Here is a 12,498-nt window from a genome sequence, read left to right on the forward strand (position 1 = left end):
TATTTTGTGCTTTTTTTAAAGTAGTAATCATGGCTGACAGCAAGGCTGAGGGTCTCATAAGAGGTGACCTTTAAGCTGGTCCCTGAAGATTGAATTCACTAGTGGGGAAAAGGTGGACAGGATGGTCCAGGGATCTGCAACATGAGGAGATAGTGTGGACAAAGGCTTAGCAGTGTGTGAGTGGGTGGTACATCCAAGGACCAGCAAGTGGTGTGGAAGGCACACAGAAGATGCCACCAGAAGGATAAGTCAGGGCCAATCATCACAGCAGCACCAGAGAACAATGTGATCAAATGTATGTTTTATAAAAATAACTTGGCTACTTCCTGGAAGATGAAATACATAAAAGAGAGACTGAAAGCAGTGAGCCTGTTACAAAATGATCATGGCAGCAAGAATGGAGAGGTGAGGACAGAATTCAGAGGGACCTGGAGAGAGAATAGAAAGCACTTAGTGACTGACTGGATGTGGGGGGCAGAGGAATGATTCAGGGGTGACTTCACATTCCCACATGACATAAGAAAAAAGGAAGAGATGCAAGTTTGGAAAGAGATAATGAGTTTGGTGCTATAAATATCAAGTTTGGGATATCTGCAGGAAGAATACCCAAGTAGGGAGTTTAAAATGTAATTCTGGAGAGCAAGAGAGACCCATCCATGATGATAAGAAGGGAAAGTAGAGTAACAGGGAGGAAATAACACTTTAAAAAACTGTATATCAGCTCAGTTCAGTCGCTCAGTCGTGTCCGACTCTGCAACCCCATGAATTGCAGCATGCCAGGCCTCCCTGTCCATCACCAACTCCCAGAGTTCACTCAAACTCACGTCCATCGAGTCGGTGATGCCATCTGGCCATCTCATCCTCTGTCATCCCCTTCTCTTCCTGCCCCCAATTCCTCCCAGAATCAGAGTCTTTTCCAATGAGTCAACTCTTCGCATGAGGTGGCCAAAGTACTGGAGTTTCAGCTTCAGCATCAGTCCTTCCAAAGAACACCCAGGACTGATCTCCTTTAGAATGGACTGGCTGGATCTCCTTGCAGTCCAAGGGACTCTCAAGAGTCTTCTCCAGCACCACAGTTCGAAAGCATCAATTCTTCGGCACTCAGCCACACACACACACACTCACACACACAGCTCAGCAGGTTCTATGGAGCAGAACCAGAACTGGACAGATTCTTTTCCAAAATAACCCATCTACACTAGCAAAATTGGTTCACTCACAGTACCTTCATATGCCTTGTGCATTCACTCTGCCTTTTTACTCTCTTCCATCCAATATATACTGATTGAGCATCTATTATTGTGCCAGGTGCTATTCTAGACTTTGGTGACTCAGAAGTGAAAAAGTCAAAACCCTGCCATCAGAGAGTTTATGTTTTACTGCAGGAGACAGTCAAAAAGCAAGTAATCAAATAAAGATAAAATTCCAACTAAATAAATGCAATAAGGAAAAAATAAAGTAGGTTAGAGAGTTACCAAGATGGGAGACGAAGGGGAACTCCTGAAATTGAGTAGCTGTCGCCAAGGGAGTCAACTCTGATGAAATGGCATTTCATTTATGCTTTCTCAATTGCTATTGCATATTTATATTAATTGTGCAATAGCACTGGTTGATTTTGATTTACTGAATTTGATGGGATTAGAGGATTTGATAAATATCTACATGTATATTATATCGCAAACATCGACATGCTTGTGTGTGCCGCGACACACACATGCCATGACACACACCATGACACGACAGACATATGGCGCCTGTCAGGCCATCCCCGTGTCGCAACAGGACACGGGCTGTCGCAGCAGACCAGGCTCTGTCGCAGCCCTCGGGGTTTGCCCTGGCATATCTCGCCGTACTTTTCGTGGCAGAACCCAACACTCATGGTGCAACTTTTTTGTCATAGGGCAGTGGGGGTCGCGACATCCCAGGGCCCACAGTGACAGGAAGGGGCAGGCACGCTCTGGTTCTGTCCTCAGCGGGTCGCTGTTGCGACAGAAATGCCGTGTCGTGTGTCCCGGTCTCCATCCTGACACATCGGCTTCATTGTTGTCTTGTTGAGATAGAAGCCCCATGTTGCCACGCCCCTGGAACACCGCGTGGGGAATCCCCGATATGTCAGTGTCCCGCGCACAACACAGCGTAAACGTTATCTTTTCCTTCTTGGAAACTGTGGTCTTCTTAAAGGCTTAGCTCCAGGCCCAACCCTGTGCCTGCTCAGGATGACCTGCCCTGAAAAGGAAAGCCAATTGCTTGAATGCAAAGTGGGTGGAGCTCAAACAGGAATTTACCAATAGCCCCCCAGAAAGGGCAAGAAAGACAGTGAACCCAGAGGGTTTCTCATTGTCTCGGATAGTCATCAGAACTTTGCTTCGGATCCCCTCACTGCCACCAATCGACGAAGTAAATTTGAAGATCTTGTCTTTGTTAAATGATTCATGCATTGAGCAACATCTCGTCTAGGAAGCAGAGAGATACGCTGGTTCTGAAGAGACATTTTAAATGGTGACCTAAAGTAATGGAGAAAGCCATATGAAAATTCAGAGGAACAGTGTTTCAGGCAGAGGGGAGAGCAAGTACAAAGACCCTAAAGTAGAAACCAGCTTGGTATGTTTGAGAGATAGCAAGGCAACCAAGTTGGCTAGAATAAACCAAATAGTCTCAGATGACACTTCTGGTACTGTTGTACTGTTGTCTTGTATTGCTAACTAAATACTGCTGCTAAGATTTTTTTCTGGATTTATATCCCATCTTTCTAACTCCACATGAGCCAACAGAAGGCAATAGCTATGTTCCAACTTCATACTTCCACAGTACCTAGAATAGTGCTTTGTACACAGTAAGTGCTCTTTCTCCATTCATTTATGTGTAATTGTAATTAGTGGTAGTCTCAAGGCCTGTCTTGTCCCACTCTTAAACCTTTCTGGGCTAATTCCAGGGGCTGCTAATATGTAGTAACCCGCTAATAAACTATTTCTAGTACTGCTATGATCAGAAAGAAACTCAAGCTACCTTGAAAGCAACATGCTATGCTATGCTATGCTAAGTCACTTCAGTCGTGTCGGACTCTGTGTGACCCCATAGACGGCAGCCATCAGGCTGCCCCGTCCCTGGGATTCTCCAGGCAAGAACACTGGAGTGGGCTGCCATTTCCTTCTCCAATGCATGAAAGTGAAAAGTGAAAGCGAAGTCACTCAGTCATGTCCGATTCTTAGCGACCCCATGGACTGCAGCCTACCAGGCTCATCCATCCATGGGATTTTCCAGGCAAAAGTACTGGAGTGGGGTGCCATTGCCTTCTCCGTGAAAGCAACATAGAAAGTCCAAATACCAAGATTTACCTTTACTGCTTGTAAACTTGATGGTTTTACTTCCAACACTGAAGATGGAAATATAAGGAAATTCATCACATACTTGGAGAAGCTGTCGGTTTTGCCACAATTCTATGCACTTAAACGTTATAGTAATATTATTATTATCCCACAGGGGTGTCATGAGGATTAATAAGACATTTTCAAATCACTTTGAGCTACTCCACTGGGGGGGTACTATAAGTAAATGGTATGTGTTCCTCTTGAAGTGCCATTTTCTACATTAATTTGTTGTGATGGGTTCTGGTGTCCAACAGGGCTGGAATTTGCCCACCAACTTATTTCCTATAAACAAGAGACTAGCCATCAGAAGGCAGTGATTTTCAGTTAAAATAAATATGAATTGAAGTGAACTAGTCAGCAATCAGAAGAAAATAGGCTGCTGTTAGAAATCTAGTATTTATTAAGCACTCACAGTGATTAACATAAGAGTTTCACAGTGTGATACAGTACAGTGAACACTAGATTTGGAAATGATCCAAGATTTTAGGCCCAACTCTGCCACTAACCAGCTGTGTGAGCTTGAACAAACTGCTAAACTTCTCTGGACCTCAAATATAAAGTAAGGGCCATCCTAAGTCACTCATAAGCAGTCTTCCAAACACAGCAAATGGATAAAAGGAATGGAAATAGTCATTTCTAAAGGAGAGAGATCACAGCAGGGAGAAGTTGTGACCATTCATCACAGGACCATCCTCTGTTCTGCTCTTCCTTGCCATTGATTAATATTAATTTCAGGACTAATTCCTGCAAATGGAGAAATTAATCACTTTCTAAGTCAGACATAGAAGTGCATGAAACATTTGGTCTTTAAAAATAGGGTCTTTGCCTTTCTACAAGCCAACCTTGCAGTAAGTCATCTGTCTTATTCTTAAATATATGAATGATTGATTATACTGCTACCCAACTATATTACCAGTTCAAATACAGTGTTTTAGTTTTGTGAGAGAGTATTTTACATGGTTGTCTACTTTTAACATGTTACTGCCTGCAGTACTGACCTGGAAGTGACATGGAAGATAAAAAGACAGTAAAGAACAGGGGTGCTATTTGTACCCAAAAGAGGCAGAGGTGGAAACCCTGTGGAGTAACTGAAGAATGTGCTGTACTGGGAACTCAGTTTCTCCCCACTCCTCATCCCAGAAAACCCAGTGATCCTGGGCTCAGAGCAGATAGAAATACAAAGCATCACTTGTAGGGAAATTCAATATAACAAAGGTATCCTGAGTTCCTACTCTTTATCAGGGACTTTCATAGTTGCGAGGAATATAAAATTGGGTAAGATCTGGCGAAGAGCTGACTCATTTGAAAAGACCCTGATGCTGGGAAAGATTGAGGGCAGGAGGAGAAGGGGATGACAGAGGATGAGATGATTGGATGGCATCACCGACTCGATGGACATGGGTTTGGGTGAACTCCAGGAGTTGGTGATGGACAGGGAGGCCTGGCATGCTGCGATTCATGGGATCGCCAAGAGTCGGACACAACTGAGCGACTGAACTGAATTGAAGATCTGGCTGTGCTCTAGAGCTAGAGAAACTCACAGTTGAGAATGATATGGAAAGCAATGACCACAAATCAGGCTTACTTCAAGTTGAATTGTCAGATGAGGGAACGGTCTACATAAGAGTTCCTCTTTTGTAAATGATTTGAATGATACCATGGAAAACACATTTTTAAGCCTACGGTTGACTCTAAATTGAAGTTGCTCAAATGTCTAGAAACAGAAATTGTGTTCAGTGTGCCCACAACAATTTGGAGAAATAGTTTATGTTCAAAGGGGAGAACTGTAAGCTATTATCTCCAGGCTAAATCAAGCAACAGAGATACACGTTGCGGAAAGACTGTTGTCCTAGTTTAACAACTAGAGCGAGGCAAATTCCCCAGGCAGAGGGTCTGGCTCACGCCCCTCCCACTACGGACTTGAGATGTGAATTTCCTTTCTCTTTTTCCTCTCATATTCGCATGGATAGGAAATCTTACTGGATTGGAATGACCAGGCTGCCCTCGCCAAACCTAATTTGGTCCTCGATTCTTCCTAATGGCTAAAATCTCAGCTACCAAAGGTAGTGTCAACTATTCACTGCAGAAGCAAAGTCTCCGAATGTCTTAATGACCATCTTCTGACTCCGGGTGCGAAACTCCCATTACTCCGCTGCCCTTCTCAACCAAACAAAAGCTTAATTATCCCTCGCGGCCTGGAGCTCTTTCACCCTCAAGTGGGCACCTGGCTTACCTCTTGTCCTAGGCGCCCACCTGACCTGCCACTCCCTTCCTGGACAACGCGGCAGCCCCAGAGCAAGCCGCCGTCCTCCCCTCCCAACCTGCCTCCGCCTTTGACCACCTCGGCCCCGCGGAGCCTGCCTCCGCTCGCCCTCCCGCCCAGGTGGCGCGTGCGGGGCGAAATGAGGAAGTCCCGAGATTGGGACACGGCCTCGGAGGGAAAGGGGTGCGGAGAAGGACTGCCTTGGCGGGGCGAGGGGCGTGCAAAATGTGAGCGCTCGTGTGACCCAGACCGGCGGGGAGGGGTCGGGCCGGGAGGCTCTCGGGGAGTGGGGCGCGCGCCCGCGCGGTGGGCCGGAATCCGGAGGGGACGCGGAGGGGCGGGAGCGCGCCCCGCGGGGGAGGGAGGAGGAGGGCTGAGGAGGCGTCTCCTCTGAGGAGCCGCGCGGACCGCGCCAGACCCAGACCGAGCCTCACGGCGGCGGCGGCGGCTGCAGCTCAGCAACAGGCGGCGGGCTCGGCGGGAGGCGGAGGCGGTGAAGGGGCCGGGAGCGCGAGGAGAAGCGAGCCGGTCCCGCGCCGCCGCCGCCGCCGCCGCCGCCGCGTCTCCCCGCCGCATGGACGAGCACCTCAGCCTCCTGCGCTCGCCGCCGCAGCCCTCCGCCCGCCAGCGCGCCCACCCTCCGCAGCAGCCCGCGAGCTGCGGCGGCGCCCACACGCTGGTGAACCCCGGCTACACCGAGCCCGCCGCGGGCTCCGAGCTGCCGCCCGACATGACGGTGGTGCCCGGGGACCACCTGCTGGAGCCGGAGGCGGCCGACGGCGGCGGGGACCCGCCTCAGGGTGGCTGCGGTGGCGGCGGCGGCTGCGACCGCTACGAGCCGCTGCCTCCCGCGCTGCCGGCCGCCGGCGAGCAGGACTGCTGCGGGGAGCGAGTGGTCATCAACATCTCGGGGCTCCGCTTCGAGACGCAGCTCAAGACCCTCTGCCAGTTCCCGGAGACGCTGCTGGGCGACCCCAAGCGGCGCATGAGGTACTTCGACCCGCTCCGCAACGAGTACTTCTTCGACCGCAACCGGCCCAGCTTCGACGCCATCCTCCACTACTATCAGTCCGGGGGTCGAATCCGCCGGCCTGTCAATGTGCCCATCGACATCTTTTCCGAGGAGATCCGCTTCTACCAGCTGGGCGAGGAGGCCATGGAGAAGTTCCGCGAGGACGAGGGCTTCCTGCGGGAGGAAGAGCGGCCCCTGCCCCGCCGCGATTTCCAGCGCCAGGTGTGGCTGCTCTTCGAGTACCCGGAGAGCTCCGGGCCGGCCCGGGGCATCGCCATCGTGTCCGTGCTCGTCATCCTCATCTCCATCGTCATCTTCTGCCTGGAGACGCTGCCCGAGTTCCGCGACGAGAAGTACTACACCGCGTCGCCGTCGCAGGAGCAGTTCGAAGCGTCCAGTAACAGCACGTCGGGGGGCCCCGCGGGAGCCTCCAGCTTCTCTGATCCCTTCTTCGTGGTGGAGACCTTGTGCATCATCTGGTTCTCCTTTGAGCTGCTGGTGCGGTTCTTCGCTTGCCCCAGCAAAGCTACCTTCTCGCGAAATATCATGAACCTGATAGACATCGTGGCCATCATCCCTTATTTCATCACTCTAGGCACCGAGCTAGCTGAGCGACAGGGCAATGGACAGCAAGCCATGTCCCTAGCCATCCTGAGAGTCATCCGCCTGGTGAGGGTCTTCCGCATCTTCAAGCTCTCCCGCCACTCAAAGGGGCTGCAGATCCTGGGGCAGACGCTAAAGGCTTCCATGCGGGAGCTGGGGCTGCTCATCTTCTTCCTCTTTATTGGTGTCATCCTCTTCTCCAGCGCTGTCTACTTTGCCGAGGCGGACGACCCCACTTCAGGTTTTAGCAGTATCCCGGATGCCTTCTGGTGGGCTGTGGTAACCATGACAACAGTAGGTTATGGTGACATGCACCCAGTGACCATAGGGGGCAAGATTGTGGGGTCACTCTGTGCCATCGCAGGTGTCTTGACCATTGCTTTGCCAGTCCCTGTAATTGTTTCCAACTTCAATTACTTCTACCACCGGGAGACAGAAGGGGAAGAGCAAGCCCAGTGGCGCGTGGGAAGTTGCCAGCATCTCTCCCCTTCAGCTGAGGAGCTCCGGAAAGCAAGGAGTAACTCCACTCTGAGTAAGTCGGAGTATATGGTGATCGAAGAGGGGGGTATGAACCATAGCGCTTTCTCCCAGGCACCCTTCAAAACGGGCAATTCCACGGCCACCTGCACCACGAACAATAATCCCAACTCCTGTGTCAACATCAAAAAGATATTTACCGATGTTTAATATATGAAACAAGTGACATGCTGTGCTCAGTATTGTGTGGAACGTGCCCCCTTGGTCTGTGTATGCCCTTGTTTTATACATTTTCAGACCATTCATCAAGGAAAGGACATGAAGAAGTGGAAAGCACACTTCATTCTCCCTCTCCCTACTGCTTCATACTGAAACAGGTGTCTGTTTTGCAAGTGGGCTGCATTCTCTCAGCTCTCCTTTCTTTAACCCCTCTCTCACTCTCTTAATATTTCAGCAACAAACTTACTTTAAACTTTATTTTTAGCACACGCTCTGTAAGAAAAAAGCAAAAACCAACCAAAAAAAAAAAAAAACTGTACATCCTGGGAGGAAATGAAACTGAAGAGCAGTTAGAATAACTGTTTAACCCCAGAATCGACAGGCAGTTGTTTCTTTACTAAGTAAAGCGGGAATAGACTTAAAGGATGCTTCAGTTTGATGGACCCTTCAACACTGTTGAATATTTAGTTGAATTGCCAACACTGTGGATATTTGAATGAAAAGTCTATTTAGAACAATGACTTGTAAACCCACCATAAATTTATTTGGTTTTCAACTGGAATTTCTATTTGGACCCTCCCCCCTGGAATTTTAAGGAACTCTAGAACTTCGGACTAAGGGAAATGCCTAAAATGTCCTAATCTGACTAATTAGTTTAACTCTTTGGGGCTTGTTAAACCTTTTGAAAGTATTAAGAATAACAGATTCCTGTGAAACTCTGTGCATTCCAGCTAGTATCTATCAAAGTCTAGAAACAGATGTTTTCAGCGCTGCTTAGAGAAACAAAAAAATTTTTCTTAATGTGTCTGAGAGATAAGCCTCTGCAGTATCACAAGAAGATTAAAGTGGCAGACACTCCTTCCAGCGGAAGTTACTAATTCGGACCTGACTGATGCAGTTCCCATAGCAACCCTTGTTTCCCGGGAAACCCGAAAAAGGTCGTCATGGCATCTCTTGCTCTCTAGCCCCACCCCCTAGCCCCAGCCGTTTCCACAGTAACCTTTCCAGATGGTTCCTCCTTACATGATTTCACAAGGAAAACCACTGTTTGAATAAACCGCACCAATAAAGTTAAGTCTGAGGATTCGAGGCGGTGAAATGAATCACAAAATGCTTTTTTATACAAAAAAATTTTAAAAATCACTGATGTCATCCCATACTGACTGAATCGAAAAGGAAAATGTCGTCATTGGAATGTTACACATACACCACAATAGGCCGTGATTTGAATGAAATGCCAGTAATTGGGCAATCATTTTGAAAGATGCTTCTCTACTGTTTTCTTTCCCCAAGAAGTTTCAAGCCAACAAATGAAATTAAAAAGCAAATGTAAAAGCATTCTGCACATAAGCAAATGAAATGTTCAATCAGTATACCTGAAACTTTACTACAAGGAACCTTCAGACTTACTCTTTTTAAAAAAAGTATCCAGATCCCACAACACTCACCATCACAGCCCTTGAAAAACTAAATATATTTGAAAAGTATAAAGGATGCATGCTTTTAACTGAGGGAATTGCAGATAATCAATGAAAAGGAGTCACAGGAAGTAACCAAACCTTGGGGAAATACCTGCAAGTTTCAGCCATGTGCCAAAAAAGGCCAGAAGACAGACAGCATCAGGTGAGCACTGTGTGGGCTACTGGAGCACTCTCTTTTTCTACAGGGAACCAGGGGGATGCCATTCATATCTAGATTTGTGCTCACTTGCAAAATCAATAGGTTTATATTTATTACAGGCCAGGTGCCTTTTGAAGATCATTTATAATACTTTTTCTGTTTGATGTCCAGATTGCCAACTATTGTTTGGTTTCTATTGTTATTGCAAAAAAGTGGAGAAAAAAGTAATTTCTCTTCAGAATAACCTTCACCCAAACTGAGCTGAAAATGACTCTATTCCTTTTACTAACCTCCTTGGCTTCTGAACAAGCTGTTTCCCATGAAAAAAGGGTAAAAGGCAGACCTGCTGTTAGATTATTGGTCTGATTTCCTTTACATAATTATGTAGTAGTATGCAGTAGTACAGTTCTCAAAACAAAGATGGATAAAATTGCAACAAGGGTAACATTTTATTTTAACATGTTATTTTATATACATTATATAAATTATACATTATCCACAATTGCTTTTTGGATTGATAGGTTTAACTCTTTTATCCTAGGGTAAATGAGAGTAACCCTATTTTTAAAGCTCATAAAATATTTTCAGGTAGTCAGAAACCTACTTACTTTATTATTTTGCATTTGAGAGAGTGAAAAATAATGATTAAAACTATAAGGGGGAAAGAGAAAAGGAAAGACCAAAAAAAAAAAGAAAGCAGGAAATCTGTGTACCTGTCATAGAGTCATTGTTCTTATATATAAGCTTTGAAATAAAACTCCTTTATCTTGTTCCCTTTGCTACTTATTTGAGCCTTTAACATTGATCCACCTTTTGACCAAACGTTTGGTATTTTTAATGACCAGAAATTCTTTTTATGACCCATTTTGGTGGTGATATGTTAGACACACAACAGTCATTACATAAGAATAATTTTTGTGTCTGTTCTTAAAAGATGTAAGCATAAAGATAAATGAAGTGCAGTGACAATTTTATTCACAGTTATTCAGAAGATATAGAAACCCTGATAGTTCTATAAGTAAATTATGGTTGTGCTATAATTTTGGAATTGTATGGTTTTTAAATAACAGTAATACAAAGAAGACTTTTTTTTTAGCCAGAAAAATATTGCTTTCGAGTCATGACTTTAAGGTAGTATTATTGCTTCTGGTCGCCATATTGTAAACTCCTTGAAGGTTATAGGTTCCCTAGTCCTGACCAAGTTTTGGCCTCTAGTGCCCGCACCACATGTAGCATTGTGTTTGTATTCAGTACATATTTGATGAGTGAATGGCCATTATGTTACAATAATGTTGTTTTCAGGTTTTTAATGAAGTGATTTATAGCATAAGTTCTGCAGTCATATTGCCAGAGTTTGAATCCTGACTCTACTGTATGACCTTGAGCAAATTATATAATCTCTCTGTGCCTCAGTTTCCTGATTTGTACAATAAATATAATAAATAATACCTCATAGGGTTGTTGTAAATATTAAATGTCAATACAGGTATATTGTGTCAGAGATTTTGCCAGAGATTATATTACATTATATTATTTTACATTATTATTACATTATTTGCTAAGAGATTACATTATTATTGGGATCATTACTCACAGGCCTTATACCTGTGAGCCTTGTGAATGGTGTAAAAAACATAATCAGAGTCTTACTATTTACTTTATATAATAACAATAATAATTACAATCTGTTAAGGGTCAATCACATCTAGAACACTTCTCAACTCGGCAAGGTAAGTGGTATTAACCCCATCGTAGGGGGATAAAAAATAGATGGTTAAGGCTAAGTCATTTACCCAAGACTTTACAGCTAACAAAGATCTAGCATGATTTAAAGCTAGTCACTGTGGCCCCAAAACCCATGTTCCTTTTACTGAATGACTTGAAAGAGACTGAGAAAATAAATAGCTTATACTTTTAGATTTGACTTCAGCCCATGTTACTAATTAATGAATTCATGGAAAGATCATAGCCCCAGAAACCTAATCATTCAGTGTACTGAAAATTAACCCTTTTTAAACCATCAGATATTTTTAACCATAGGAACCAAATATGGTATTTAAATCAGATGAAGAGATTGACTTTTCTAGTGATAAAAGATTATTTTCTTACCTGATTGATTTACCTAGATTTAATATTAATTTAATCAGTCTTGGTAGTGATACAATGGTTATTAGGACATTATCCAATGGATAATGAATATTTTTCAGGTTTAAGATTAATTTCCTATTTTTATGTGTTTTACTCTACAATAGATGATAGTATTATGCAGATTATTATTTTTCTATCTTCTCATTCTTTAATTGGACTACTGAAGAACCATGCCAAAAAGTAGTATAAACATTTTGACTCTCCCTGGTTAAGAAAGGGGAAATTACATAGAACAAATGCAGGGAAACCAGAAGGAGATTGCCATTTTCACTGAAATTTGACATTATTGCCTTACTTAACCACTCCATGACTCTTTAAGAACATCTGTGCTGGAAAAAAAAAAAAAATCAGGATATAGCTGTGTCCTACATAATAATTGTAGCCCCTTCGTCAAGGTCCTAAGGCATTTAGAAAATGAAATTGGATAGTGAATTGGGCTTAGAGCAGAATGCTAAGGAGCCTCAGTTTACACATGCTAGTTAACTTTGTTGAACCATAGACTTCACTGAGCTCAGTTGCATGTCCTGGATGTTGAAAGGTATACCTATGTCTGTATGTACAAGAGATTCATGGGAGGAGATGTGACTTGGATCAGTGCATATCCATCAGCACCCTGGGATATATACCCTACAGCTGGAGAATCCAGAGATAAAAACAATAGCATTATTTTATTTTTTATATTGTGTTTTAAACAGATATTATAGCAAACTTAAATACCCACCAACTAAGGTGATATAATCACAAATGGCTACACATAAGAGGAGTGTTACATTAATTATTTCTCAACT

At 44.6% G+C, this 12,498-nt stretch overlaps 1 protein-coding gene across 1 annotated transcript; it reads left to right on the forward strand.

Annotated features, from left to right (window-relative positions):
* Positions 1-6,124: 6,124 nt before the first annotated feature.
* Positions 6,125-8,801, forward strand: KCNA3 (potassium voltage-gated channel subfamily A member 3). Its single transcript, XM_055584786.1, has one exon. It carries the CDS (start codon positions 6,206-6,208, stop codon positions 7,931-7,933), a length of 1,728 nt encoding a protein of 575 aa, XP_055440761.1. The 5' UTR covers positions 6,125-6,205; the 3' UTR covers positions 7,934-8,801.
* Positions 8,802-12,498: the final 3,697 nt, after the last annotated feature.

Source organism: Bubalus kerabau, chromosome 6, assembly GCF_029407905.1.
Source record: "Bubalus kerabau isolate K-KA32 ecotype Philippines breed swamp buffalo chromosome 6, PCC_UOA_SB_1v2, whole genome shotgun sequence".
Classification (NCBI taxonomy): Eukaryota; Metazoa; Chordata; class Mammalia; order Artiodactyla; family Bovidae; genus Bubalus; species Bubalus kerabau.

Bases quoted from the DNA above. Each gene is read 5' to 3' on its own strand.
- KCNA3 (XM_055584786.1), top strand. From the start codon at position 6,206: ATGGACGAGCACCTCAGCCTCCTGCGCTCGCCGCCGCAGCCCTCCGCC.